The sequence below is a fragment of the Lampetra planeri genome, chromosome 29 (assembly GCF_965212315.1).
Source record: "Lampetra planeri chromosome 29, kcLamPlan1.2.h2, whole genome shotgun sequence".
Lineage (NCBI taxonomy): Eukaryota > Metazoa > Chordata > Hyperoartia > Petromyzontiformes > Petromyzontidae > Lampetra > Lampetra planeri.
Window position 1 is genome coordinate 5,967,889 of NC_136135.1, and position 25,431 is coordinate 5,993,319.

Below are 25,431 nucleotides of genomic sequence, written 5' to 3' on the forward strand. Positions count from 1 at the left end.
AAGTCAACATTATTACGTAAGCATTGATGGAAGTAGATGCTGTGGTATGTTGCATTACAATTGTCTTGTTGTCCAGGCTGTTAAAAGCACTCAGGTAAATGAGGTAATAATCATGACTCTAGCAATTTCCGACGAAGGTTAAAAATGTTCATGCGTGAGCTTTGTATCTCTTTCCTTATGTCTGTAAAGTGAAGTCCCAGTAAACATGAATGTTGGGCCAACATTGGGCCAATGTTACCTGTTTAGTGCGATTACGATCAACTCTGAAACATATATAATCCAATAAAGACTACATTTTATTATAAAGTTGTGTTGCTGTCAGGGAAAACTAACCTGTAGACAACTGGTAATAAATCCCCCCCAAAAAACTGGTATTAAACGGTAAGCCCTTTTTGTTTGACGCCACACGCACACGTCCAGAGGATCGTCTTCACCTCGCAGCATCGAGCATCTTGTATGTGCGCGTGTATGTTGAACTTCATTCGTAGCCAACCGTGCTAACGGGAGGTGCGTTCTCCGACTCGAATGCTAAAGGCAAATCCATCATCATCATCAGCCATGATCTATCCACCACTGGGGTAGAGGCCTCGGCAAGCCCGCCACCATTTCTGGCGTTCCTGTGATTTAACAATAGACCCCCGATCCCCAACCCCCACCTGTATGACCATAGGGTTTCCCCTTTCTGGAAATGTTTGGAGTCTGCGTGTCTTTCTATCTCCCCAAGGGTCGCGTAGATTTTTTTTTTTACCTCCGGGTCCTCTGGATTTTGCCTCCACATTTAGAAACATGCATTGAGATGATTTCGATTGTTTTGCTGCTATAAATGTGCAAATGAGAAGCCACATTGTTGAGCTGTAATTTGTGGCCAAGTCGCTTCTGAAAAATAAGTTAATATCTCAGTGGGCTTTTGCCTGGTAGGATGGGGATGGTTTCGTTTTATTTGTATGTGTTTGGGTGATTTTTTTTACCTTTCTTGAACTTTGCACTACTATCAAGTTTTTTCACTGTTTAAATCTTGACTTCAAGATTTCGTGACTGCAGGAAATCATATTCTTTGGGTCTGTCGGTAAAGTCACGTAGATAGGTTCAACGAAAGAAGACGACTGCTTGTGTTGCTATCGATACGTCGTAGTTTTTGTATTTTGTTATTTTCTTTGAACCTATCTACGTGATTTTACCGAAAGATCCAAAGAATTTGTACTGTTTGTTGTTGTAACGTTCTTACCCGCCCTTACTGGACATCTGTGAAAAAGAGCTTTATAGCTCATCGGATTCCTCCAGTATAAATACATATTCTGATTTCTGTTGATTGTGCAGGAGCATAGATTTTGCTTACGTGACACTCCTCGCACGTCGGGGTTTATGTTCTGTATCAGGCTCTTGTTGAAATAAAATTATAAAAATATATATATCGAGACCTAGCATCTGCACACCAGTTGGTGTCATCGCGACATCTCCAAGCATGGACGTCCTCTCAGACACGTTCCATTCCTTGGCTGCCACGTCATCGTTATTGAGATGTCGTTCTTCCCCCGCACCTCCGATTAGCAGGGTTGGCTACGTACGGTGCGAACGAACTTAACCATTCATACATTCGGCCATCATCCTTTCCAGCGACTTTTGCTGACCAACAACAATTTAAAGCTTTCGTGACTGCAGGGATTCATCTTCTTGGTTCTTTCGGTAAAGTCACGTAGAAGGGAAATAATAAAATAATAAAAATAAAACATACTAAAATAAAATTCTCACGACGTTTCGGCCACAACGCAAGCAGCCGTCCTCAGGTGAAGAACAGGTGTTATTTATTATGTTTGATTTATATTATTTTATTATTTCCCTTCTACGTGACTTTACCGAAAGAACCAAGAAGATGACCAACAACAGTTTCAGTCATTAACCGTCTATAAAAATAAGCAACACTCTTAACTACGAACGCATGTGTAAAGAGGGAAATAAATAATCGACGTACATGAATGATGTTTTGTCTTGTTTTTGTGAATAAAAGGTATTTGGATATCCGTGCATAAAAGCTACCTAAATTTCAATGTCATATTTCAGGGAAGCAAAAGTTGAAGATTTTTGTGGCAAAGTTCAAAATGCCCCAACACCAGCCTCGACACACCTGTGCCATGCATGGTGGTCATTTTTCCATGCACTACCCAGGTCAAGCCACGGTTATCTTCCCGAGACCTGCCGGACGTGTGTGGCGCATTGCATGCGATTTAATCACAGGCAAATGTTACCTAATTAGAGCATTTCTTTTGTGATACTGCGTTGGCAGTGGTGCGCAAAGCACACGCAACAAAACCTAAACAAATTTGTCGAAAACGCTTCCAAATAATTTTTTTAAAATTACATTGAAAATATACTAATTCATACGGCGACCAAAAGAAAATACGAATACAAACATAATTGAAGATTTAATATTCAGTTTTGGTCTTACGTGTCAGTTGGCCCTCAAATCAGCGACCTGGCAAACAACGTTGGTATGTGGAAACACTGGACGAACGTCCACCCAACGTTCGATGTTTACTGCATACATCTCTTTACCCAAACTACAAAAAAACAAGAAAGAATTATGCAAATTATCTGTAGTCTGAACGTGCCCAGGGCGGATTACTACTCGACTCTGTTTCATTCGTGTTGTTTTTCGATGTTCTGGGTGTTTCCACAGAGCGTAATAAAGATACATTATTTGGGAAGTTGCTTCACCTGATAGGCGTTGCACAATCATATCCGCTGGAGGGGGTATAAAAACCACAGCCGTCCCTCTCTTCTACGAGGTGTGAGCATTCAGTTACACACACCTACTGGATTCATCTTCGAATCCCCCCCCCTCTACCCACGTAAAGCAGTGGCGTGTGTGGGTGCCTCTCTCCTGGTAAGAAATCAGCCACTCGTACAAAGCCTTTCGTTCTGCCCACCATCCGTTTACATGTTACTGTTGTGTGCATTCTATATGATAATTGCTAATTTTGTACTGTTTGTTATTTTGTGTTTGTTATTGCAACGTTCTTACCCGCCCCGCCTGGACATCTGTGAAAAAGAGCGTTACAACTAATCGGGTTCCTGCAGTATAAATCAATCTTTTATTTCGTTGTATTGCAATTGTGGTATGTAGATATCACCATCATTATTATTTAGCTGTAATAGTGGCATATTGGGGTGAAGTGGTGGCGCGGTGATTAGCGCTGTGCGGCTATCACGTCAACGGCGAGTGGTTTCTGAACCGGTCGCAGTCCTCGCCCCTCCTTCTTGCGTGGTGAAGTATGGTCAAAACAACCTTCACGACCAACACAGTATGGGGGAGGCCTTCATCCAGCAGTGGAGTGATACAACGGCTAAAACTTTAATCTCGTTTTTTTTGTTCTTGGTACATGTTTTCTTGTTCATATTATTTGACAGTTTTCCTTGAATTGTGTACAGGTACAGCCCTTAAGTCAATCCACTGCTGGATTGAGGGTTGTTTGACCATACTTCACCACGCTGGTCAGTGCGAGTTGATGAAGGCGTGGGACAGACGTCTATACTCTTTGATGTAGAAAGCTGTATATTTTTGCATTCACATTTGCTGCCTTCTAAATTACGATAATTGTGAGTACATTATTTGACAATAACTGGCGCATATTCAAATGGTCTTGATCTATCGGTATTTTAACTTTAATAATTTGATCGCATGGCTTGAATCTTACGTGTAATTTCTCAATAACACCGCCTTAAATGCAAGACATATATGAAAGGCGACGTTTCGAGCGATGATCCTTCTTCATGTGCCATTGCCCAGAATGTCACCCTGAATAAATGTGTTCGTTCAAGGAAGTGTGATTGACGAATGCGTTGTTGAGTATTCCTCGTTAACGCTGCTGGTGTAACCACTGCCAACGCAGCAGTAGCAGTAGCACCGCCACATTTGTGTAACATAACATTTGCGTAAACAACAGCTATCGATTCTTAACAGGTATATGTTGCTATCTTTGCAGTAGTGGGTAATACACTAAGGTACGATATGCTTACTAAACAAAACATTCGTATTTTGCTAAAACACAAAAACGGTAGGAATAGTCGAATATATAACGGAGTAAAAAAATATTTCTGCTGGGTCACATCTCAGAATCATGCACACACACACGTTTAGACAACGCATACAGATATCAGACATTAGACAGTACACACGTATCGATAACGTGAACAACTTCAGAATCAGAATCTTGATTTAGACTAGAAGAAATCCGATGAGCTATGAAGCTTTTTTTGTCACAGATCTCCAGCATTGGCGGCTCAGCAAGTTACAATTAACAGTGTCAATGCCCCCTTTCAAATTGATTTTTTTGAACTCCTCCTAGGCTGAGCAGCGATGGCTCGTCGTGAGGTGGGGCTGCTGCTGATGGTGTTGCTGGCCAAGGTGTCAGGTGAGCACAGTACTCTGCATCCCCACGTGATATTCACGCATAGCCCTCTGTCAATCCACTGCTGGATGATGATGGCCTCATCCCCACGCTGTGCACATTGGGGGGGTGGAAGGGCAGTGCCGGATTAGCCTAGTAGCAAAAGTAGCGACATATTCTACGGGCCCCGCACTTTCAAGGGCCCCGCACTAAATGATTTCAAGCTATCAATTCCGGTTCAGTGATTCTTCACTTTCTCTATTACTATAGTACTATACTGCCTTCAATTTTTATGAACGACTGGTTGTTTAAGGTTAGCGATTTGTCGTATTATCTGGCTGTATAGCAAATGAAAAAACGACAATTATTTTCATCTTGATTTGAACAGGAATCCATACTCTTTGGTTCTTTCGGTAAAGTCACGTAGTTAGAAAAAAAATAAAGAACCAAAGAGTACAATTATTTTACGATGCAAGTAAAAATGTTTGTTTTAATATATATTTTATTATTTAAGGCCCCTTTATAACATAATATGCTACAGGCCCCGCACTAGCTTAATCCGGCACTGGGGGGGAGGGGTGTCGTTTGATCACATTTAACGGAGTTTGCTACAATGCCCACTTAACCTAGCTTCGCAGCAGACGACAACAACCTACAGCTGCGCCTGATGGTTACCCATCCTAAGCACTATCCTTGCTTATATTCCGAGGTCTCAGTGAATGCTAACAGCAATATGAGTACATGGTATGGCAAGACTGCGTTAGCGGTGAGTAAATAGGAGTAAATGTTAATGGTGCACGAGCACGATTTATGAAAACTAAACACATGCGTCAATAAAACTTCCTTAAAACAAACTACTGTATATGCCTAGTAATAATATATAATAGGTGACGTTTCTGGCAATATACGGGGGCCATTTCCCATGATGTCACAAGTTTAGTTATCTTTTAAGGTAGTTTTATTGACGACGGTGAGTCTTTTATCAATGTGACTAAGATCGCTCTGCGAATGACATTGACCCCATTGTTCAAGAACCGAGTTTTGCGAAGCATGCCCGCAGAATCTGTACACAAACCTTCGACTCTTGTGGGTGTCCAAAGCCAACCCGGTAATGTGACTGTTTAAAGGTGGGTGCAAACAAAAAAAATCAACTCAACGTTATAAACAAAGTCAACGAATGCTAACCGCAAAAACAGACGGAGTCACAGATGCGATTCGCTGTTGTCCGTTGTGCATTCTACTCTAGCTCTCTCACCCACATGTACGCAGTACACGAGGACACTAACGGGTACAATTAAACAACGCGTTGCATATTGTCCAGATCCCCTCTGAACATTGAAGTAAAGTATACGGGCCACAATTGTTTACTTGAAGAATTTACAGGACTTTTAACAGAAGAATGCCGTGACCCTGTGACTTACTTTAGAGATATGTCCTTATGGTTTTAGAAGGTAAATCATTCTACAGTTTTATATCTTAGGTTTAAGGAACTGACCTACTTCAACTATTTTTTTTATCCGGGGTGCGAGAACATATTTTGAGAACCAGTTGGGTGCAGGCTGCAGTCAAGGTTAAGCACAATTGGTCTAAATCTTGATTTGAAGCGTTCGTGACTGCAAGAATCCATACTCTTTTATTCTTTCGGTAAAGTGACGTAGGTAGAAAAATAACATAAAACAAAATAAAATACATCACGACGTGTCGATCGCAACACAAGCAGTCGTCCATCAGCTCTCTCGCTGGTTCAGCAGTTCCACTGCTAGATTATATTTTTTCCGCCTGAGGACGACCGCTTGTGTTGCGATCGAAACGTTATTATTTTATGTTTGCTCTTATTTTTCTACCTACGTGACTTTACCGAAAGAACCAAAGAGTATGGATTCCTGCAGTCACGAAAGCTTCTAATCAAGATTTAGACCAATGGTGCTTAACCTTGACTGCAGCCTGCACCCAACTGGTTCTCAAAATATGGTCTCGCACCCCGGATACAAAAAAAATCGTCGAGGTAGGTCAGTTCCCTAAACCTAAGATATAAAACTGTAGAATAATTTACCTTCTAACATCATCTGGCCATGTCTCGCGCCCCAAGAAAGGGCATCTCGCACCCCCATGCGGTGCGTACACACCAGGTTAAGAACCACTGCTTTAGACGAACATAAAATTAGGGGCCGTCCATAAATGACGTCACGCACCTACCGGGGAGGGGGGGGGGGTCAGACATTTGTGACGATGTGTGACGAGGGGGGGGGGGGGATTTGAGAAATGTGACGTCACATCAAAATGCGCAACTTTAAATAAATATAGACACCACGTTCTATTTAATAAAATCGACTTTTTAATAAATGTTTTCTCCTACAACATCAGAGTGCAGCGCCACATTAAATACGTTCAAGTTCAAGTTCATTTATTAGGTATAGCCCTGTGAGCCATTCGGCTCTTGAATCGGGTGCAACCGCAACAAACAAAAAACAAAAACATGAACAAATAACATCTTAAAGTGAATATGTGACTAAGTGCAAACAGAAAATCCAAGAAAAGACAGCAAAATATTGCAGAAAAAAACACCGTACACCAACGCTGTGTGCAAATACATACTACAATGACAATCGTTTAAAGCGATTTGAAGCATGTTTTATTTGGGGGGGGGGGCAGAGATTTGTGACGTCATATTTTAGGGGGGGTCTGACTTTTTGTGACGTCGTGTGACGAAGGGGGGGGGTAAAATCGTCCAAAATCGCGTGACGTCATTTATGGACGGCCCCTTACCCATTTTTTTCATGACATATACCCGGGGAATATTCCGAAGTCCGTTTCTCCGTTTGTGAGATAGAGCTTTGCAGCTCTTCAGATTCGTCCAGTATAAACACATTCTGATTCTGCCTCCGTCTGTGGACTCTTCACACAAGTTTAGGTGGAAACAATACATTCCCTAAAACAAGCCCACTTCCAATCTCACCCGCCATTGGTGGACATGCACAAATAACAAAAAAACTCAACATATTCGTCAACAACACTGTGGCCTTAAAAATAAAAAAAGATATTTAATAAACGACGTTTCGGGAAATTGCCCTTCTCCAATAGCACGTGAAGAAGGGCAATTGCCCAAAACGTCGCCTATTATATAGTTTATTTCAAGGCAGTGTGATTGACGAATGTATCGAGTTGTTTGTGTCACTACACACAGTATAAAATTGGCGACATTTCGGGCAATGACCCTTCTTTACAGCGCATATAAAACCCCGGGGGAGATGTTTTTGGATTTATTTCACGAGTGTGTCATCGGGGTGTATATATATAAGTTCGTTTAGAGGCCATGGCTGCGTTCCAGCGCAATACGTGCGCTAGAACGCGTGCCCGTGAGCGCACGCCCGCGTGCGCTAGAACGAGGTTTGCTTCCTGCCATAGTTTTTTTTCCCAGAATCGTCGTGCTTCTGTGTTTTTTAAAAGAATGTGTCAGGCTTCCTGCTATCTTAAAAGTCCCGGGGTTTTTTTCGGAATAAATACACGACCCAATAAGTTTTCTCTTCTTCTGGATATATCCCGGGTGGTTTTGTTTTACCACAGAGGTTGCCACACCCCAGCTAGAGCTTGTGTGAGTGTGGGTGTAAGTTCACTGGGGAGCGGTGGTGCAGTGGTTAGCGCTACGCTGCGCTACGAACCCTGCGACCCGGGTTCGATTCCCGCTCACAGCCAACACCCAGTGACGATTTTCTGAACCGGTCCTGGGCCTCTCTTAGGTCGACTCAGCCTCAAATGAGTACCTGGTGCGGTGTGTAAACATCGCCACTGGGGAGACAAAGGCGGTCGGGCGTGGTGCTGGCCACCCACCCCCTCGTGTGCCGTTCCGGCCTTCATAGGTGCTCGCTAACAGCACTTGCCTCTCCAGTCTGATAAGGCTACACGGGGGATCTTTGTAAGTTCACGCACCTATGGGACAGCCTGAGGGTTAGTTGCTATAAGTTGCCGCTTATATTTGTTTGTTGTTTCATGTGTTTTTTTTATTTTACGTGCACATTTATTTGCACATTAAACTCGCTCGTAAGTTTATTTTTGGGCAATGCCTCACATTAGTGGCATAGTTAGGGGGGTGAGCAACGGTGTGTCCGAAGTTTTACGAAGCGATCGAACATCGCCTCGGGGATCATTAACAAGATTCGGGCTCCCTTATTGGCCTGGCTCTGTGAGCTTGCGCGTATGTATGTCGAACTTCTTTCGCACCGTACGTATCCAACCGTACTCGCCACTGAAATAACGACGCCTGATCCTCTGTGAAACGTTATAGGGGCCGTCCATAAATGACGTCACGCACCTGGGGGGGGGGGGGGGGTCAGACATTTGTGACGATGTGTGACGAGGGGGGGGGGGGTGATCAATGTGACGTCACATCAAAATGCGCAACTTTAAATAAATATAGACAACACGTTCTACTTAATTAAATAGACTTTTTAATAAATGTTTACTCCTACAACATCAGAGTGCAGCGCCACGTTAAATACGCACTACAATGACAATAGTTTAAATCCATTTGAAGCATTATTTTGGGGGGGGGGGGCAGAGCTTTGTGACGTAATATTTGAGGGGGGGGTCTGACTTTTTGTGACGTCGTATGACGAAGGGGGAGGGGTAAAATCGTCCACAATCGCGTGACGTCATTTATGGACGGCCCCATACCGCACGTGACACATACAATCCTGTCATATATATCACGTTTCGATGTGACTCCTCACCATTATCGCCATCATCATCATTCCCACAGGGGTTGTAAAGTGAGTTCCACATGATGAGGTTGCACTGCACCACTTGGTGAGGTTGGGTTCCAGTCATAAGGAATGTGAAATTTCACCACTGGCTCAGAATCGCCAACAAAGATAAACAATGCCCGAAGCTTGTTTTGGATATGGACATTGCACTTCGATTCTTTAGATACAACAGAACATATGCAATCGCCTAAACTCAGAATATGGGGTGTGATAGACGCGAGGGTTCCTGAGCTGTATGTGCCATGGTGACAAAACGTCGTGCGTGAAGTTATTTAAATACATTACACAGATGTTAACACGTACGGGTGTTTTCTTTATCTCTCTATAATTGTATTCGATGATAATTTAATTCAGCCAATAATGCATTTTGTGGTACATGTTTTCATTCACCTTGTTCCTCTATTTATTTGTTTTCGTTCTGGCTGTGTATTCAACGTGGGCCTCTCGATCTCCGGTGTAAACCAGACAAAATCAACATTGCCCCTTGTTTAAGAATAATGAGCGTAGGTTAAGCCCAAAAAAATAAAGGGCGTGTAAACACATTGGTCAATCAGTATGTATGTATGTTGAACTTCTTTCGCACCGTACGTAGCCAAACAGTGCGACAAATTGTTTGCCAAGTCCCATTTGTAACGGCCCAAAGTCCCGAGAGAGGCGGTGTGAGTGGGCGAGACCCGAGGGGAAGTTCACCTCAAAGTCTAATCGGCCCAAGTCAAAAGTCATGTCCGAGCTTGCCACATCACATCCAAGCTTGCCACATGTATACAATATTCCCCTGATCTCACTTGAGAGGACTCAGTTCTCCATTTTCTATACCCCTTCGGCAAATACAATCATTCTCCCCGTGTACTCGGCTCATCTGGGTCAGTCACAACGCCCTTGTCCAACATGTGGGTTTATCTAAATCCAGTATTTGCTGAGTGTGTATTTGATTATTGTCAACGAGGAGAAAAAAAATGTTTAACCTCCTCTTGGACTTGTTGAGAAGCTCACAAATAAATTACCACAAAAGCCTCCGTCTCGAACTTCTGGCAGTCGGCCAAAGTGACTTTGGACGCGTGCTTGTTGATCATCTATTTACACTCACCGAGCACACAACAAATGATACTTAAGTACAGGCAGTCCCCGGGTTACAGAAGGGTTAGGTTCCTGAGAACGATCGGTAACCCGAATTTTACGTATGTCGGCAACTGAACAATTTTCCTCCAAAATCAAATATTAATGAAGCTCGAACGAGGCAGTCGCCTTGTGTCTCCTGGCTCCACGGTGTTCATCGGCAACCTCACCGCGCTGCACTTCTTGTGCTTACGTAACTAACGCAACATCTTTTCACGTGTCGAATTTTTTTTTACACGATTTATGGGAGCATTTACGTAATGTCGGATTTCTGTAAGTCTGATCTTATGCAACCCGGGGACTGTCTGTACGGATTTTTTGTAATACAACCTCTATCAATCCACTGACGGATGAAAACCTCCCTACTCCCTTCGGTCGTGGGGGCTGTTTGACCATACTTCACCGTGCTGGTCAATACGGGTTGTCAAGACGGACAGCATAGATGTGGGAGAATTGAAGTCGAGTGTAACAATGGATGTTCCTGCCCTCTGCTACCCATAATGCCAACTGCATTGTGGGTAGCATAATGCCAACTGCATTATGGGTATCCCTCCAAGCACTTTCAAGGCTCAACCCTGATTTGGTCATGAACGATGTTCTCTTACCTGCTTATAAGTTTGCACATTAGTAGGAGAATTTAAGAACAAAAAACATGTAACAGAAAACTCTGAATTTTGTTATAGCATAAAACCGATCATACGGTTGCATGATTGCAATGTGATGTTGGAGTAAAAGTACAGTTAAATAAAGATTCCGATTCCAAAAGTGACAGTAAATATTCAGTTTAATTCTAAAATTCTGTTCTGGAAGTGTATTCTTATAGTCAATTTTACTGTTTTCATTGGTAGTAATTAAGCTGATTATATATTTTTTCAGTTTACATGAAACAAATACTTCACAATATACTGCAATTAAACAGAATACTCTTTTGCAAGACATTGGTTGTCCATTAGTGTCCTTGTACCAAATATTCTTTGGTTCTTTCGGTAAAGTCACGTAGAAAGAAAAGAAAAATAATAAAACAAATTTTTTTTTAAGTTTGGAGTCGTGATTTGCATAATTTACGGAGGATGGAGCGGGAGCTCCAGACAGTTTGCTTGGTTTAAAAAAAATGCCGTTTGAAAATATTGGTCTGCTTGAAAATATATGAGGTTGATAGGCCGATGGACTACACCATATATCCATATGTATATGTGGAGACAAGTAACAGACTTCTGATTAGTATATGCTAAATACAATTACAGGTTAGTTTAGTTGACAAGACAAATATTGTAAAACAATTGTAATATACCTAAACTATACACACATTTGTAATTACAACCGCATTAACTCAAACATTTCCGTGTGCATGAATTATAGCCATGACTTATAAATGTGCATGGATCCTACTTTTTAGGAAAGTGTGATATCGTTATGCCTTGTTTTGTTTTTCTCTATTTCAGCTCTTTCACATTTCTACCCATATGGAGTGTCAACAGGAGATTCTGTAAATCCACAAGTTGATGATGGTGGAAGTCCATCCGTTCCCATTGCAACCTCCTTTGCGTTCTTTGAAAGAGCGTACCAAGCACTGTTTGTAAGTATATTACATCACATTTCCTTGGCTTGCTTAAGGTCCGTAGCATAGATATATGCCACAGACTGCTGAAACTGCTTTCTGTGTATAGTTTGTTGTCCTTACTCTGCACCTCCAATTTGCACGGTTGGCTACGTACAGTGCGAAAGACGTTCAACATACATAGACTTACACAGAGACACATAGACTCACACAGAGACCCATATACTCACACAGAGACCCATAGACTCACACAGAGACACATGGACTCACACAGAGACACATGGACTCACACAGAGACACATGGACTCACACAGAGACACATAGACTTACACAGAGACACATAGACTCACACAGAGACCCATAGACTCACACAGAGACACATGGACTCACACAGAGACACATAGACTCACACAGAGACACATGGACTCACACAGAGACACATGGACTCACACAGAGACACATGGACTCACACAGAGACCCATAGACTCACACAGAGACACATGGACTCACACAGAGACCCATAGACTCACACAGAGACACATGGACTCACACAGAGACACATGGACTCACACAGAGACCCATAGACTCACACAGAGACACATAGACTCACACAGAAACCCATAAACTCACACAGAGACACATGGACTCACACAGAGACATATGGACTCACACAGAGACACATAGACTCACACAGAGACCCATAGACTCACACAGAGACCCATAGACTCACACAGAGACACATGGACTCACACAGAGACACATAGTTTGTACTTCGTCTGCACCTCTGATGAGCACTGTTGGCTACATACGGTGGTGCGAAAGAAGCCCAACATACGTACGTCTACTTTTATTTCTGCAACAAAAAATTCAACAATGGGTTACAGTAGTACAAAACGGGTTGAGAACCACCTGTTCTAGAGAACAGTGGCATGAGAAACCAAATGCAGGACTGCACCTTTACCATTGTTTTACATAATATATGAGCAGCAACAAAGCCAATGTCTTTGTTTGCCGTCTGAACAATGGCTGGATAATGCCCCCGGATGCGAATCTTTACGGGCTTGAATTACTGGTCACAAAGAGCGCCAGGCTAAGTTAAAGTGCTCCTTTAACAGAAAGGATAGAACACATTACACACCATTCACGAGAGTAATGTATTTGCAATCTGTGGAGAAACCTTTAATGGCAATGCGTACACGGCCCGCCCTTCACAAAGGTAGAGGTGGCACTCGTGATGTAGGCATTATTCATTGCGCTGAGAAAAAAGATTGCCCAAAAAATCCTGAAAAAAGTCTTCAATCGCGTTGAGGATGTTTCAATGCAAATCGTTATAACTTGATAGATAATCATTCGCATGACTGTGATTTCACATTACTCTACAGCTATGTATGTACTCTGTTGAATCTATTTGGTAGCGTACGTAGCCAACCGACGCTAAATGGAGGTGCGGGGCTAGGACAACAAACAAAGCCAATGCATTCAGGAATTGTTTCTCTTTTACCCAATTTTATTCGTAGTAGTAGGTTTTTACCCTTTTAAACTGGTACAAAACTGACACCTTTATTCAAGGCATCATGTTTGCAATAACCACAACACAAGTATTATTCGATTTAAAGCTTTCGTGACTGCAGGGATTCATCTTCTTGGTTCTTTCGGTAAAGTCACGTAGAAGGGAAGTAATAAAATAATAAAAATAAAACATAATAAAATGAAATAATTCTCACGACGTTTCGGCTACAACGCAAGCAGCCGTCTTCAGGTGAAGCACCTGAAGACGGCTACAACGCAAGCAGCCGTCTTCAGGTGAAGCACCTGAAGACGGCTGCTTGCGTTGTAGCCGAAACGTCGTGAGAATTATTTCATTTTATTATGTTTTATTTTTATTATTTTATTACTTCCCTTCTACGTGACTTTACCGAAAGAACCAAGAAGACACAACACAAGTAGTCAAAAAAGCAAACAAAAAGAATCAACTCTGATAATGATAATCCTATGCACTGTCCTTGAAGTTGATTGGTCCACACCCGAGACGGCTTTCTTTAGAGCCTAGTCCCCATTGGTGTTGGACCAGATGACACCAGAAGGCGTACAACTCAAACACAGTGCAATATCAGAGTATTGAGAGCTCGGGGTAAGCATTTACACTATGAGATCTCTTTTACCAGTGGCAAAATATAGTAGTAGGTTTTACCCTTTTAAAGTGGTACTAAACTGACACCTTTATTCAAGGCATCATGTTTGCAATAACCGCCAATTGAAACTCTCGCGGAACACAGCCATCATCCCATGATAATAATAGTAATGATAAGTTACGATGATTTCAACTTGTAACGTGCACAGTATTGGCTCGCCCTCATAGAGAGAACGACTTGGAGGCGCAAGGAACCATTGACAAGCAGGAAGGCAGCCACGTGACAAGTGGTTGCCAAAAATTGCCCAAGCTTTGAGGCCCTGTGTAAATTAAGGCGTTATCGGTCGATTCGTGAGTGTTTACATGTGGGGAAACAAAACCAGAGCACCGGGAGAAAAAACTCACACTTGCGAGAAGGGAAACACAAAATAGCCTGTAGAGGGTGATATCACAGTTGCTAGTTCTGATATCTCTTCAAGTGTACACTTAACAACACTCGCAGCACAGCAGTTTCCCACATGCCTTGCTACAGAGATGCCCGTGGAGTGACAGCAACACCAATTCTCACGAATTATCAAGTGAAGTAAAAAAAACGAACTTAATGTGATTGTTTTCTTGTGCAGACTGCGACAAAAACAAGTGACAACGTCTGAGAACCCAGCTTAGTGATGGGTGGCAAAAAACCCAGATTCAAACTCAGGATCCCAGGCAGTGCCGGATTATCCTAGTCGCAAAAGTAGCATATGCTACGGGCCCCGCATTTTCAAGGGCCCTGCGCTAAATGCTTTCAATCAATTCCGGTTAAGTGATTCTGCACTTGCTCTATCACTATATTACTATACTGCCTTCAACTTTTATGAACGACTGGGTGTTTAAGGTTAGCGATTTGTATTATCTGGCTGTATAGCAAATTAAAAAAGACAATTACTTTACTATGCAAGTTAAAAATTAGTGTTTTAATATTTTATTTATTTATTTAGGGCCCCTTTATAACATCATATGCTACAGGCCCCGCACTAGCTTAATCCGGCACTGATCCCAATGCTGATGGATATCTCCCCGATGAACCTCAGCCATCTTCAAGTCAAGTCAAAGTGATTTTCTGCTCAAATGAGCATTGACGCAGAATGCATCTCCAGTTGACAGCCCTGAACCAGTCATGGAAATTCACCATTCCTCTGGTGGGGGGCGAGTCTCTCCATTTGGCAACACACTGTTGACTTCCCTACAAAGTACTACTTATTTTAATGACCCCGGAGGGGTGATGGCCTTCGTCAACCTCGACAGGATTACTTCTTGTCTGAGTTTGACTTGGATATTTGTATCGAGATCTGGTACTACGATTGTGTTGAACCTCATTACAGTAAACTGCTTTTTGTGTTTAGTTTGTTGTCCTTCCCCCGCACCTCCGATTAGCATGGTGGGCTACGTACGATACAAAAGAAGTTCAACATACATACTACATGGTTTGATCGATCTTGGCTGACTGAGAAATATGCCCATGTGAGGTCTGTGGAAAAGGACGCAACGCTAACCCCCAACCAGGATTTGAACTCGTAACGCTTTCCAAATGCGAGCCCGCTTGCTCCACCACCGCTGAGCCTCCGACACCGCAACCTCCAACGAGTAACGCACCGCACGCGTGCGTCTTCTTTGCAAACCCCCCCCGCAGGTGAACAACAATGGCGTGATCTCGTTCGAGGTGGCCGTGGCAGAGTACACCTCGCAGGCGTTTCCGCTGAGCGACGGGCGAGCGTTCATTGCCCCCTTCTGGGCCGACGTCGACAACCGCCACAAGGGGCAGGTCCTCTACCGAGAGACGACGGACGCTGACCTCTTGCAGAAGGCGACCGAGGACGTGCGCGCCTACTTCGCCGACTTCCAAGACTTTGCGGCCACGTGGGTTTTCATCGCCACGTGGGACCGTGTGACCTACTACGGAGGAAGCTCCGTCACATCGGTAAGCGTTTTTTGTTCGGTTTTGAAAGAACGAACACCCACGGTGCCGTGTTTTTTTTTCTATTGGAGGCAACTGGTTTCTAAGTTAGCCATTCACAGTTTTGAAAATAAGTGCAGTATCAGAGCATGAGGATTTTTGGCAAAAAAATATTTTAATCACCATGTTTAATAATTTACTGTGCTTTGTCAATCTACTACTTGATAAGGCCCTTTTTACGCCAATGTAGTCCATGGGGGTTGCTTTGAACGTGCAGGCGACTGGCTGAACACTTGTTCTGGAGCCAAATCCGCCCATACATCACAGCTCATCCATGTCCAATGTTTAAAATATTGTTGTGGCAAGTTGACCAGGAGTACATAATTCATTCATTAAAATGTAACGTTGCTTTTAGTGACCATATTGGGCTGAGTGCCGAACTGGCTATTTCCTCTTAATGTTTTTGTGTGTCGCTTAATGCTTGCAGGAGAACACCTTCCAGGCCTTGCTTATCACCAATGGGACGTCATCGTTTGCAATGTTCAACTACGGAGACGTGAGCTGGACTACAGGAACGGCGAGCGGTGGAGGCAATGGTGTTGGAGGAACTCCCGCTCAGGTGTTATGTCCCAGCTCACTTGACCGCATGGGGCTATCCGAAGCCAGCAACAACAATAACAAATAGTCAAAGTTTTACGAAGTTGGGATACCGTACATATAGCAATTATTGATGCCCCCCTACTGGCAGACTAATGTCTGTTCACAGTCCAGGTGCTGAAGTCACCTTGTGCCGCCTAGGGACAGCTGCCACTGGGGGTGCCCTTTTAAATGTGTTGAGATGAGATGTAATATAAGTCACTCATTGTGTATGAAGCGCTTTTAGATGCCCAGTGTAACAGGCGCTCTATCCAAAAGAAATACTTGTCCATGTAATATCATGTGCTTGAGCGTGGGTTAGTTTATATATATACAGCCTCTGTGACAGCGGCACGAGCCAGGTCAGGGAGAGACAGGTGAGATCAATAAAAGACAAAATATAAATAACACCTCCGTCCCATATTTAACTTTACACACAAACAATAAAAGTACATTTGTACAACCCATCCGTCGCCTGAGAATCACATCTTGCCAGCGGCATTGAATTAATACAAGCAAACTATAGACCCATTTCGACATTAATCTTCTCATGAGGTCACTTGAACCAACATTGGCGAACGGCCCGATGTTTATAGGCAAGTACCCTCTCATAAATTGTTTCTAGTTCGTTGCAAAACTATATACTGAAATTTATGTGTACAAAAGCATCCATTAGCATCGCTGTGGAGAAGGTTATTAACAAAATACTTAAAACACATAATAGTTTTCATCATTACATTGCACCTGTGAGATTACCAGCTTCAGTGTTGCCTTTGGTGCCATCTGTTGACCGAGGCCGTGGACACAGGAGGGCTATTCCTGGCACTACTTTTGATTCTCAATTTGCAAGCGGAACAATGGACTAAAGTTTTTCGATCGATTGATCTAAAAGTTATACTAAGGGTGAAGACAGACTTTTCCATTCCCCTGCACCTCCCATTAGCGCGGCTGGCTATGTATGGTGCGGAAGAAGTTCAAAATAACTTTCAAAATACACACATATATTCTATTCTAATACGAAGGTTTGAAAACAAACCCCTTTGATCCTATTCATAATAATGTGATGACAATGACCCAAACATAATTCTACCTTTCAATTAATCATCAGCAGCGTGACGATGCTCTCCAACGGACCCGTGTGCTGCAGCAGTGATTCATTGGCACGTTTCGTTCACGTGACAACTTTTATGAATTAGCTGTGTTGGGTGGTGGAGGGCTTGTGCGCACACATTTTACAATGAGTTGCATAGCCACCAAAGTTGCAACTCAACCAGTATGTTGCTTTGTGATTTCAGGCTGGGTTTAACAGTGGCGGATCGACGCACTATTTCAACATCCCAGGATCAAGAACCGCGGACATAATTAATGTGGAAATGACCAGCAATGTCAACTATCCGGGCAGGTGGATTTTCAGAACTGACGCCTTTAGTGTTGCCGGCGGCTGTTACGCCAACGGTAAGGCTCCGCACTTCATGTTGGTAAAAAAACTACCACATTGGTTGACCACACCTCAGTCAAACCACATCTTCCTCATCTCTTGCACATGTGTGTAATGGTGGTGCTGCAATAATTCATGTATATCTTGTATTGCGTGAGTACTGTGCCTGACAAAACACACTGATTTCACAGTTTAGAGGCAGCCGGGTAGGTCAGATTTAACACCGCTGTGAGATCCTGGCTTCGAATCTGGTTCTCGGCCAGCTGTGATTAAACTGGGTTACTCAATATAACATGTCGGCTTTCACAAACAATATTATTCATAATGGAGGCTTTTGGGTTAGATTGCATGAATATTAGTGTGTCATTAAACCCGATACTATCACGTAAACAAAATATGCCAATTCGTTACTAGTACAGCACACCAGTGTGTTGGAGAGTAAACCCAATACGGTGTGCTGTACTAGCAACGAATTGGCATATTAGAGAGTAAACCCAACACACTGAATTACATATATTAGTTTGCACATGAAATTAGACAATCTCTTAGCAGAGTGTGGGAAAGTGTGACCCCTGCTGTGTAAAGGATGCAAAGGTCACTTGAAGTCCCGTGGGGTAAATTATCATCTGCAGCCATTCTCTGAGACGCCGGGGTACAATGCTCTGTAAGATTTCTGAATGGATTCCTCTCTTATGACGTGATGCTGATAGCACGACTATGAAAATATTGCTGGGGAAAAGACCCAAAATAATTCAGTTTCGTTAAAAAGTAACTACATATTTGTTGAATGATAATATAAATCATATTCGATTATTAAAACACTGCAGTGCTTAACATTGCACACCACTTTCCTCCACTTACTGTACAATGCTGCGTTTGTCAGGTATTTCCAATTGGGGATTTAAATGTCTTGAAGCCTGACATTTAAAAACAGTACACACTATGGTCCACATTAGCCAAATAGAAAACAGGGTTTAGACTAGTCACGTGACCCATCAACGGAACAATTAAGTATTCACACTCACACATTTCTTATTAGCCTCTCCTTGTGCACGCTCCCCGAACTACACCAACCCGCACTGACCGGTGTGATGACGTATGTTCAAATAACCCCTACGACCCGCACGGCATGAGGAGGCCCCCCATTCAGCAACGGATTAACCATGGGCTTTTTGTTTACCTGGATGTGTACAAGCGCATTATGGTGGAGGATAGAGAGTGTGTGCCCAGGGCCGGATTAACCCATAGGGCTAACAAGGCTTTAGGCCCTCATATTGTGTAAACTCTCCGTTCCACATTCAAGTAACAGCTGACAGACAGTAGCGGGGCCATCGAAGATTTTTTTTTAATCTTTGAATTATGGTGATATCATTCGTGACTTAGCCACAGCTAAAGCTTGGAATTATTTGCTTTTTAAGAAACGAGTGCAGTGAGTCCTTTATGTTACATTGACATTGAGTCGCATACATTAGTTAATTGAACATCGGTAAATAAACATGTTTGATGACTTCAGAATTGTTACCTGCAATATGTAATAACATCCTTAGGCCCTTCCCTTAGGCCGCTAATAACCTTAATCTGACCCTGCGCACGCCACTGGCAACGAGCGTCGCCCTTACACCTCACACCGTGCTGCCGTCTTTACCGCGAATGGCAGGGAAAATGCTCAAGTACGGCGACGTTTACTGGACCGACGGCAGCTGCACCACAAGATGCAAGTGCGTGGGTGGCGAGACAGCCAACGGCTTGGAGTGCAGGCCCAGGCCGTGCTCCGATTCGGAGCACTGCGTCCTGCAGGACGGCCTCAATCAATGCACGCCGCAGGAGACGCGAATCTGCACCGTGTCCGGCGACCCGCACTACAACACCTTCGATCGCGTCGTCCACCACTTCCAGGGCACGTGCGCCTACACGCTGGCACGCACGTGCCCGAGGGGCATCCGTGAGGGCCTCGCCACCACCGCCGCCGCCGCGGCCCCCTCCACGGGAACCACGGGAAACGCGGGCACGACGAACGCCGCAGAGGACGCCACGACAGAAAGACCGACGGAGTTGTCTTCGTTCCACGTGATCGCCAAGAGCGAGCACCGCGGTAGCAGCACGGTGTCCTGGACCAAGCTGGTGCAGCTCGAGGTGTACGGCTTCTCTCTGATCATCAACAAGGGAGATCGTAGCAGAGTCCTCGTAAGTTTCCGTCAAACGATTTGATGGGCTGTTATTTGACTTGAGAAGTCTCGAGACTTTTTGCAGAAGGTGCTCCTTGAGATCTTCTTCTTCTTCCTGGCATTTTTCCTGCTCGTATAGGGGTCTGCCTAACCCTAAAACTGGTCCTCTTTCCACTCATTTCTGTCCTGGGCCAGCTTCTCCACATACACTCAACGGCCCTTCATACCCTGTTTCACTGCTTAGATCCACTTCTTTCTTGGGCTGCCGTTCTTGGGTTGGCGACTGGTAAGTAGCCAGCCATAAACGTACCGCCAAAGGTACCTGTTAGGGATGTGAGACTAAATATTTTTGCTATTATTATTTGCTAACGAAATTCTACTGACACATTTAGGATATTGATGCACACAAACCTGTCGTATTAAAGTAAAGAAAACAATGAGGAATAATGGAAACTAGTTTGTATGTACATTTAACTTCTTTCACACCATACCTAGCCAACAATGCTAATCAGAAGTGCAGCTTTGGTACAAATGAGAGAAAAACAATTGATTCTGGAATTGAACATCGATCCTGAAACAAGACAATTTATTTATTGGATTGCTGGTGGTGTGAGAATTGCTACATTGCTCCTCGTGGGGAAAAAGGGGTGATAAATTCCTCCACAACAAACCATCGGTAAGAAAAGTACACCGAAGGTGACGGTAAATTCAACAATTAAATGAATCCATCAGCTTCAAAAATTTCAATCATCTGCGCCTATTCGCACAGATAAGAAGAGTAAAATGTGTAAGCACGGATAATGCGATCAGCAGATGCCAGTGTAATAACTAATCAGGGGAGCAAAATGATCCAGGTAAATGGCCCCAAAGCTCTGCATCAAGTTTCGAAATATTGCATCCCTCCGAGAGGACTTGTCCCATTGGCGATCGTTTTGTGGTCTCGTACAGGTCAACGAAGAGCTGACTTCGCTGCCCTTCACGCTGCTCAACGGGCGCATCAGGGCTTCCCAGAGCGGCTCCTCCGTGGCAATCTCCACCGACTTTGGCCTCACCGTGACATACGACGCCGACCACTACGCCACCGTCACCGTTCCCGGCGCCTTCAAGGGCCGCCTGTGCGGAGTCTGCGGCAACTACAACGACAACGAACAGGACGAGTTCACGATGCCCAACGGCACCGTGACGACGTCCGTGACGGAGTTCGGCAACAGCTGGGTGCAGGAGGCGGGCTGCGACCAGGTCATTTTGCCTCCGCCGGCCTGCACCGAGGCCATGCTCAGCACCTACCGGGGTGACAGCTTCTGTGGGCTCATCAGCAATCCCAACGGGCCGTTCGCCGTGTGCGGCACCATCCTGTCGGCATTCAACTTCCTAGAGAGCTGCGTGTTCGACATGTGCGCCACGGGAGGCGACAGGGACGTTCTCTGCCAATCTCTGAGCGCGTTCGCCAGTGCCTGCCAGGCTCACCGGGCAACCATTCAAGCGTGGCGACAACAAATCAATTGCCGTGAGTAGTGTAGGAAACTGCATGGTTTTTAGCTCCCCATGGTGAATTGCGCTAAATCCAATCTTAGCACCTGACCGCAGCGTTATTAATCGTCATTACGAATTGTCAGGTATGTGTGCATGTGCATGTGTGTGGTGTGTACACATTTAATTGTGACGTTGATTTGAGAAAATCGCACTGTGAATGCATCTAATCCCATCGGATCTCGGAAGCTAAGCAGAGTTAATTCCTGGTCACGACTTGGATGGGAGGTTGTCAGTAAATACCAGGGGTTAGGTTGCAAGGAGGCCAAGCGTTGGCAATACAGCAATGGATTATTTAATCTCTCTGCAGAACTTTTTAACCCCCTCTTATGTATGGGTTTTCTCTGAGTACCTTTGGTTTCTTGGCATATGTCAAACACGTATTAGTGGAAATGGCCACATTCAAAACTTCTGAAGTCTTGGAGACTCGGCAAGACTTTCCTGGATAAATGGAAAAAAATCTAAATCTTTTAAAGCAAGTAAAACTCATAAAGCCAATGAAAGATATTTCATAACGAGCTAACCATTTTCATAAGGAGTGCACACGATATCCTATGCATCAGACACTGTCCACAAAATGAAATTTCCTTGGCAGAAAGAAGGAAAACGAACTCAACAATTCTATCATCTGCAGAGAAAGTTAATCTTTTGTCCTGCACCCTGATAGACGGTGTTCAAGCACTGCGCTTAACCCTTTCCAGTTTTGAGACATCTGAAAGTTGCAGGATGAGTCCTGTTCACTGCTGAATCTCAGAACACGCGTTAATTTCATCAGCAGCATAGCGCCGCTGTTTTTAAAGACATTGTACTCACCACGGAGAACTGTAGCGACACGACCGCACTCTATGATAGCTGGTGCCAAATTGTGCCACACGCCCTCCCGCATGGCCTTGTGGGAGTCTCGGTAGTGATTAACTAATTTTGTTTTAGTTTTTCTTCAATAAGTGTACGTCATTGGTGTGGAATCGCACAGATAAGAACAGAATCGGAAGAAAACTGAACGGGAAAAGGTTAAATAGTAACACTACACCCCACCTCCGCCTGCGCGTGTGCCATTGGTTCTCACACGCTCTCTCTCCCTCCCACAGCCATGACGTGCGGCGCCAACACCGCCTACGAGCTGTGCGGCACCGCGTGTCCGGCCACCTGCGGGGATAGCACGGCACCCAACTTCTGCACGCGCCCGTGCACCGAGAGCTGCCAGTGCAGCGCGGGCCTCCTGCTCAGTGGCGGCATGTGCGTGCCCGCCGGCACTGGCTGCGGCTGCATGCACGACGGGCGCTACCACCACTCGGGCGACACGTGGCTATCGGACAGCTGCGCCGCGCGCTGCCGCTGCGACGCGGGCGGCCGCGTCAGCTGCGTCGAGCCGGGGTGCGAGGGCAGCGAGCGGTGCCAGCTGCTGAACGGCACGCTCGGGTGCGCGGCAGGGCGTGTCGGTGCCGAGTGCTCCGCCTACGGGGACCCCCACTACCGCTCGTTTGACGGCCTCGCCTTTGACTTCATGGGCACCTGCCGCTACGCACTGGCGAGCTCGTGCGGCGCCACCGCCGGCAGCCTCGAGCAGTTTGCCGTGGAGGTGGAGAACGAGAACAGGGAGAGGCTGTGCGTCTCCTGGACTAAGGAGGTCACGGTCAGGGCCTACGGCCAGGAGGTCAAGCTACTGAAGACGTTCACACACAAAGCGCTGGTAACGTAAAGCCTTTGCACGGCTGAGGACATTGCTAGAGCTTTCATTGTCATAAAAGTGTTTTATATATAGGAGACTAGCGGGAAGTACCCGGCGGTGCCAGGGTCAAAAAAATATTTCAAAACTACTCTTAAACTCTAACAGCAGTTTATACTGACTGTGGTGGTACCTGCTATGATTACAGCAGTGCATACTGTGGTGGTACCTGCTTTCACTGCAGCGGTGCATACTGTGGTGGTACCTGCTATGATTACAGCAGTGCATACCAACTGTGGTGGTACCTGCTATGATTACAGCAGTGCATACTGACTGTGGTGGTACATGCTATGATTACAGCAGTGCATACTGACTGTGGTGGTACCTGCTATCACTACAGTAGTACATACTGACTCTATAGCTGTATTTATGGACTCTATAGCACAAAGTACTCACCTGACAGAGTGGCGTGGTGAGGCCTAGTCCCGTGCAGAGCCTCCGGCCTCGTCTAGATTGTCCAGCCGGCCGAGGCGGCACCTTGGCAGGCTGGGGCTGGGCTGCTACCCCTGACCCCCCCCCCCCCCAGCCACGATCTCCCTAGCCACTCTGCAGTAATATCTACGGCCTATAGTGGTAGCATCTACCGACTGTATAGTAATAACTGCATGCATCGGGTGGGGGGGACATCACACAGTGAAAAATGTACCTCAGCATTTAGTGTATTTTTTTGCATTTTTTTGCATTTTTTACGTGAAAGAAAATGTCCCCCTCACTCACACCGAAGGCGTGCGACTTGGCATGGGCCGTCCCCCCCACCAAAGACGCGTGAGTCGGTATGGTCGTGCACGCGTCATGAATAAATAAATAGAAAGCACACAAAAATTGCACTAAATCGCTAATTAAACTAATTAAAAGTTGACGGATGTGAAAAAGGAATAGCGCTTGCTCACGGCGGGGTTTATGGCGTGGTACCTGGCTCTTTTTATTTTACGTAAACCCCACCGTTGGAGAGCCAAATCCTTCGCAAGCACGCGAACACACACAAATCCCCCTGCAGTGACATGAGAGAGCAGTTCCGGTGCTGCTGTGCATTAACCTTCACCTATTTTACATACCGAAGCTGTCGCTGGAGACCTTTGCGCAAGGGAGAGCAGTGAACTGATTGAGGGGTGTCGTTTTTGGCATTGCGTTCACAACTTAATTTCTCTGCCGTTTTCTCACAGGTGAACGGTTTGTACATGGACCTCCCGATTTCGCTGGTGGCCGGCAGGCTGCAGGTATTCCAGAGCGCGAGCGGCACTCTGCTGCTCACCGAATTTGGCCTCGAAGTCGCCTTCGACGGCAGCCACGTGGCGCGGGTGCGCGTGCCCCAGGACTACGCGGGGCTCACGTGCGGCCTCTGCGGCGACTATAACGGCGACCCACGCGACGACCTCCGCCTGCCTGGCGGCGGGGTCGCAGGCGGCGTCGTCGAGTTCGCCAAGGCGTGGAGGGTCGCCGGGGGAGAAGTGGCCTGCAGGGACGACATCACGGAACCGTGCTCGGCCGGTGGGGATAACGACGGCAGCAGCGGGCCACAGTATGGCAGCGACGGCCACTGCGGCATCCTCCTGCGAGCGGATGGGCCTTTTGCGGCCTGCCACAGCCTCGTGAACGTCACGGAGTACTTCAAGGATTGCGTTCTGGACGTGGGCGTCACGCAGGGCAGCGCGCAGGTGCTGTGCCGAGCGCTCGAGGGCTACGTGGAGGCCTGCCAGGCCGCCGCGGGCACTGTGGCGGCGTGGAGGAACAGCACTTTTTGCCGTAAGACGAAACTGGAGATGCATTCCCGATTTTTTGTATTCGTCCGAAATAAGTTTATAATCTGGGTTAGACGTGAAATTTCGGACAATACGAAAAAAAACATTTCATCAGATTTATCCGAATATTCACTTCCTGTGACGTCATGTCCGCACTTTTTCTGCCAAAAGTGCCGTCATGTGACAAATCTGGCTGTCGCCTGATGAAGCTAGTTGTAATTACTGGCGAAACGTCATGCTTGGCTCACCAACACACCAGTATGCTGTACTAGTCACGAATTGGCATGTTCTGTTTACGTGACAACCCTTAC

General features: G+C 45.3%; 1 protein-coding gene across 1 annotated transcript in view; it reads left to right on the forward strand.

Moving 5' to 3' along the window:
• Positions 1 to 2,751: 2,751 nt before the first annotated feature.
• LOC144728609 (IgGFc-binding protein-like) overlaps positions 2,752 to 25,431 on the forward strand; it is a 43,712-nt gene continuing 21,032 nt past the window's right edge. Inside the window, exons 1-10 of the mRNA XM_078608153.1 lie at positions 2,752 to 2,881; positions 4,344 to 4,409; positions 11,704 to 11,837; positions 15,623 to 15,910; positions 16,374 to 16,505; positions 17,818 to 17,977; positions 19,618 to 20,144; positions 21,074 to 21,632; positions 22,744 to 23,345; positions 24,545 to 25,124. Coding sequence (XP_078464279.1) covers positions 4,355 to 4,409; positions 11,704 to 11,837; positions 15,623 to 15,910; positions 16,374 to 16,505; positions 17,818 to 17,977; positions 19,618 to 20,144; positions 21,074 to 21,632; positions 22,744 to 23,345; positions 24,545 to 25,124 — 3,037 coding nt within the window. The 5' untranslated portion in view covers positions 2,752 to 2,881; positions 4,344 to 4,354. The remainder of the gene's footprint in view (positions 2,882 to 4,343; positions 4,410 to 11,703; positions 11,838 to 15,622; positions 15,911 to 16,373; positions 16,506 to 17,817; positions 17,978 to 19,617; positions 20,145 to 21,073; positions 21,633 to 22,743; positions 23,346 to 24,544; positions 25,125 to 25,431) is intronic.